The sequence below is a fragment of the Triticum urartu genome, chromosome 3 (assembly GCF_003073215.2).
Source record: "Triticum urartu cultivar G1812 chromosome 3, Tu2.1, whole genome shotgun sequence".
Lineage (NCBI taxonomy): Eukaryota > Viridiplantae > Streptophyta > Magnoliopsida > Poales > Poaceae > Triticum > Triticum urartu.
Genome location: NC_053024.1, coordinates 700,796,451 through 700,802,039, shown reverse-complemented (window position 1 = coordinate 700,802,039; position 5,589 = coordinate 700,796,451). Strand labels below are relative to the sequence as shown.

At 44.9% G+C, this 5,589-nt stretch overlaps 1 protein-coding gene across 1 annotated transcript; it reads right to left on the bottom strand.

Moving 5' to 3' along the window:
• Positions 1-1,450: 1,450 nt before the first annotated feature.
• On the bottom strand, positions 1,451-4,590 carry LOC125546017 (protein LIFEGUARD 2-like). Its single transcript, XM_048710092.1, has 4 exons — positions 4,271-4,590; positions 3,493-3,606; positions 2,035-2,192; positions 1,451-1,930 (listed from the first exon to the last, which is right to left on the bottom strand). The coding sequence occupies exons 1-4, from the start codon at positions 4,503-4,505 to the stop codon at positions 1,724-1,726; spliced, it is 714 nt and encodes a 237-aa protein (XP_048566049.1). The 5' UTR covers positions 4,506-4,590; the 3' UTR covers positions 1,451-1,723.
• Between the last annotated feature and the right edge of the window lie 999 nt (positions 4,591-5,589).

Here is a 5,589-nt window from a genome sequence, read left to right as displayed (position 1 = left end):
TGGCGACTGCACGGGGCTCAAACTGAACTAGGCTAAGTCTTTGGTGATTCCAATAAACTGCAATGACATTTAGCTGTCTGAGGTGCTTGCTAGTTTCGGAGGACAGCAAACCTCTTTTCCAACCACCTATCTTGGACTGCCCATTTCCAGGAGAAAATTAAGGCTGGTGCACTTCCAATTCATAACCGACCGAATTCGATCTAGGCTGGCGGGATGGAAGGGCCGGCTCATGAGCATGGCTGGCAGGCGAGTCCTCGTGCGTGCGGTGCTAACTGCGCTGCCAGTGTTTGCCATGACCGTCCTCAAGGTCCCAAAGAAAATCCTAAGAGAAGTGGACAAGGCTCGCAGGCAGTTCCTCTGGGCGCAGGACGAGAAAATCACCGGGGCCAAATGCAAGGTGGCTTGGGATAAGGTATGCCGGCCGGTGGACAAGGGAGGGCTTGGCATCCTGGATCTCCACCGTTTTGGCGCGGCCCTGCGGATGCGATGGCTCTGGCTTTCATGGCAGCAATAGCATAACCCCTGGATGAGCTTTCCCGTCCCATGCGATCACGACGATCGTGTGCTCTTTGCATCGGCCACCTAAGTGCAGCTGGGAAACGGAAGAACAACCACTTTTTGGACAAGCTCTTGGTTGGGATCAATGCCTCTATGCCAAGAGTTCCCAACTCTTTTCCAGCACTCGCGTGGCAAGGGCAGGACAGTTCAAGAGGCCCTGGCAAATGACAAATGGATTCAAGACCTGCAGCACGACAATAGGGCCGAAATGGTGGTTCAGTACCTGCAGCTCTGGAGAAAGCTTCGCAGGGCCAACGTCGCACTAACAACGAAGGAAGACTCGATCACCTGGGTGGCAGGTGGTGGAAACTTCTATACTGCCAGTGCTGCTTACAAACTGCAGGCAGGCGATGCCCCTAATCCCGGAATCAAGGCAGAAATCTGGAAGGCTTGGGCCCCTGGAACCGTTAAGATGTTTGCATGGCTTCTCCTCCAAGACAGACTCTGGTGCAATGATCGCCTGCAGCGGCGCGGGTGGCCAAACGGTTACTTATGTGCTCTCTGTCTCAGAAATCTCGAATGTTCTATGCACCTATTCTGGGATTGCCCACTCGCACGGTCGGTTTGGGAGGCGGCATCCTCCTGGAATGGATGTGCAGCCCTGCAGCTTGCCAGAACAACGAGCCACTCATCACTAAGGCACTGGAAAAAAACAGTCCAACTAGCACCATCAAACTCCAGGAAAGGGCTCAAGACGATGATGATGCTGATAGCCTGGGAGATATGGAAGGAGAGAAATGCATGTGTTTTCAACAACAAACTCCCCCATGCTAAAGACGTGTTTGCACTCCATCAGGAACACGATCGACCTATGGAGAATGGCGGGAGCAACATGCCTAGAGCCCCCCTTTGGGGAATATGTAGCGAGAGATTAGGCCGAGGGCTAAGCATGTCAAAGACCCAGCTAAATAAACCCAGGACCACCAATCGACCAATCCAGCACATCTAAAGACAACATCACATCCACCATCCATAGGATAGAACCGGCGCACGGTTTTCTTACGTTTTCTCTCTACTAGGGATCAACTCAACTAAAGTAAGCAACATTTTCACCGTGCCAGCGAGACAGACCAGACTATACAATTCTTCATGTCAAAGACTCATCAGGATACCAAATTCGTCGACGGGATTTGAAGCACGAGAGAGCAGGGGCAGGGAGACGTGCCTAGTTGTCACACGCCCTAAACAGAGTCAGCAGGCCCAGGAACAGATTGATGATGTCAAGGTAGAGCGTGACGGCAGCCCAGACATACTCGTCATACTTGTAACGCTTGATGATGCTGCCCGTGTCATAGACAATGTAGCCACTGAAGATGAGTGCCGCCAGCGTGCCATAGATCATGTGAGAGAGCTTGCCCAGCGGGAAGAAGATCTGCAAACAGAAGTCATGATCAGTACTTGCATTATAGAATAGAGAAGACTGATAGGTAAATGGGCGACACACCTAACTAGAGAAGGGAACGGACGGCATCTAACCTGAATGAAAGCAAAGACGAGCAAAATCATCAGAGAAGCAAATAGGAAAGGACCAAGGAAGCTAAAGTCCTTGCCCCTCCTTGCAGCCCAGAAGGTGTAAGCAGTGAGGCTCAAGACAACCACAATTGTAAGAATCCCAGCCTGCAAAATGACCTTGCCTGCACACATAGCGGACTATTTTAGCAGTGGTTCTTTATCAAAGAAAACCCATCCTACCAACAAAGTACAAAACACACACACATATATATAAGAGGACGGCTACTAAATGAACTAATTGCTTTCTTACCATCGCATACATCTCTAAATGAACTATCATGTAAATTTGACTAAACAATAAAGCACATGCATGCTAAAATCTGAAGTAAATGGCAGTGATGCATTGAAGAAGCAAACTAGCAGCAACCTCCTGCGATGTGGTACAAGATAGAAAGAACCTTGGAATTGGTACAACCCCAAAATGCAGTGGTGAACACTAACGCAAACACAAATGGATGACAGATCACAGAGTGCCTGTCAATATAACTATGTCTAAATCGAAAGATTATGTATTTTCAATCACTTTAATCCAATGAGATTTAACCAGCACATGCATGAAGCATCTATTGTCTTATCACGACACTAGTATGATATATCAACTGAAAATCCTTTCTATCTTGATAAAAGTTTAAGCTAGTCCTGCAACCTAAATCACGTCCTTACCAAAACCATGTCAACTTGAGCAGCTCGGCTGGCATATTATTGGACAAATCGGCCCTTCAGATCAAAGAGCAGCTCGGCTGACATATTATTGCTATCATAACACTATGTATCTTAAAACAAATAGTTGCCGGAAGAAACAGTAAAAATATATGCAAGTTCCAACCAATGTTCTATGAAAAGCAAAGGTTACTGTTTGCCAGTTTCTTAGTGAAAAAGTAACCGCTGAAAATAGCAAAGCCAGCTCTTCTAAAAAGGTAATCCTGCTAGCTGGCAATACTACAAATGCTTCTAACTCAGACAAGCATATCAATCATAAATCGTGACCAACAACTACAATTTGCCCTCAACACAGACTAGGAAAATGCATCAACTACAGTCACATGGGCTGCCTGGCCGTGTCTACCATTTGCACAGGTATGGCAAATTGGCAGCGGATGTATTTCTGAACCCAGTCCACACGCAAACAAAATGCTTCACAATAACAGTATGAAACTATCAATTGTCGCACATGGTGACTAGCACAATTGCCATACGATAACAGTAGGAAGCTAATAGTACGAAAATATCTACTAGCCATGGATATGTAATGAATTAACACAATGAGAGGGGCATTAAAGGCACATGGTGAACAGGCTAGGAGTTGGCAGATGTGACTCAAGAATTTGATGGTGCAGGAGCTATCAGATTCTGATGATAGCATGTGCTGATTTACATAAGCAGCAGAGCGACTCAAGAAGAAGCTAGGAGCAGAAAGAGTACCACTGGTAAAGGCACATGTCAAGCCCACAGAGAAGCTGATGGCCACTGTGAAGACGCCAAGAAGCAGCAAGTTGATTGGGTGCTTCTGGCGGTAGATGTGCAGCGGGCACAGCACTGCGTAAAAACAACAAGCATTTTAGCAAGTGGCACAGCACTGCATACCAAAAATTAACAGGCATTTTAGAAACAGAATAACTTCCAGCTGCAATTCACAAAGCTACCACGTCCCAATCTACAGTAGTATAGCAAAATTAAGAGTGCATGGGACGTTCCTGCAAAAAACAGGAGTTGTAATCCATAGCTTTGCAGGGACGAGAATGCAAAGAAAGCAAAGGGAAAGTTAGTCCTGTCCTGTGACCAAGGCCCTCAAAATCGGACATAATTAAATCTTTTATTTTTTGCGGGAAGGACATGATGAAATGGCACGCATACAAATTCGTCGAAATGCCCGGAAGCAACGACCTTTTATTTTCAGGGGATTCACTCCAAGTCTTTATGCTTGCAGGCGTACAATCAAGAAAGAGCTCCAGTGGCTAGTTCACAGAGCGAAACGAAAATCTTCTTCAGATCTACCAAATTGGGACCGTGGATTCCGATAATTGTGCAACATATTTGTTTTGTGGCGTTTAAAACGCACTTGTTGTATGTCGTAACTTAATTTTGTACAGCCCCTGTAGGCCTTGACATACAGGCTCTGTTTCTTTTACCAAAAAGAAAAAACCCTCGCTGCAATTGGATCACAAATTCGTAATGGAGGAGAAATGGTTTGAGGCCTCACCGACGAAGGGGAAGACGAGGATGAAGACGTACAGCCCGAGGCCGGCGTAGGAGGAGACGAAGAAACGCGGGATGCTGCTGACTTTGACGAAGACGACCGCGACGGCGGCGGTGAGGAGCAGCTGCAGGCAGAGGACGACGTAGATCTTCCGGATGAGCGCCCAGCGCAGCTCGGGGCTCTCCGTCGTCCCCTTCGGTACCGCGGTGCCCGCCTCGATATCGCCGCCGCCCTTCATCTCGCCCGGCGTTGCCTCCGGAGGTAGGGTTTTCGCGGGTGTGGCGGAAAGCGAGCGGGGGAGTGGGCAGGACGGAGCAAAGCGAACGGAGGCAGTATATAGTCAGATCAGATGACACCGATCAACCTGCTGGGCCCACTGGTCAGGCAGAAAAGAATCATAGACGGTGGAATTGTTAGGCGGTTTCTTCTTGTTGGGAGAAAGGCAGATGCTATCTTTTTCTTTTCTGATCGATGATTAGCAAAAGAGAGTCCGTGCGTTGCAACGGGAGAAAAAGAAGTCATAATCTTCAATGGCGATGATCATATTCTGTTCACATCTCATCATCGCATGATTTGGAAATTTGTTCACAAATACAAGAAAATGTTTCTTTTTTGAAATTTATTAAAAATTGAAGCAATGTTCACATTTTCGAAAAAATATCGTGGTTGTGAAAAAACTTGGTACTTCAAAGAATTATTATGAAATTCAGAAAACGTTGTTTTAAAAGCATACTATAATATTCCAATCCACCCGGCAGTTAACTCTTCAAAATTCACGCGGGTGTAAGTCACAAACACTCAGAAGCATTACTGTTTAACTACGTATTCGATCATTCGTGAACACTTCACAAATTTGGGAACATTTTTTACTATTTACAAAAAAAACTTTAAAAATTGTGACATTTTTTTACATTGCGGACGGTTTTTAAGCATTTTCTTTTGAATCGGCGAACAATTTGAATCGGCGAACAATTCTAGTATAGAGGAACATTTTTTTCGAAATTGTTGGATATTTTTTGAAAACCACGAACATTTTTTGAAATGCATGAACATTTTCTGAATCAACAAACATTTTATGAAACAATAAACTCTTTTGTAATTCAAGAAATGTTTTCCAAAATTTACGATATTTTTCGAATTAGCAAACATTTTTTCAGTTTAATTAATAATTTTTAATACACGGACTTTTTTTCAAACTGATATACTCTTTTATTTTATGAACATTTTTCCAAAATCACGAACATTTCTTTGAATATGCGAATATTTTTAGAAAAATCCTGAGCATGTTTTAAATTCACAAACATTTTATGTTTTCTTGGACA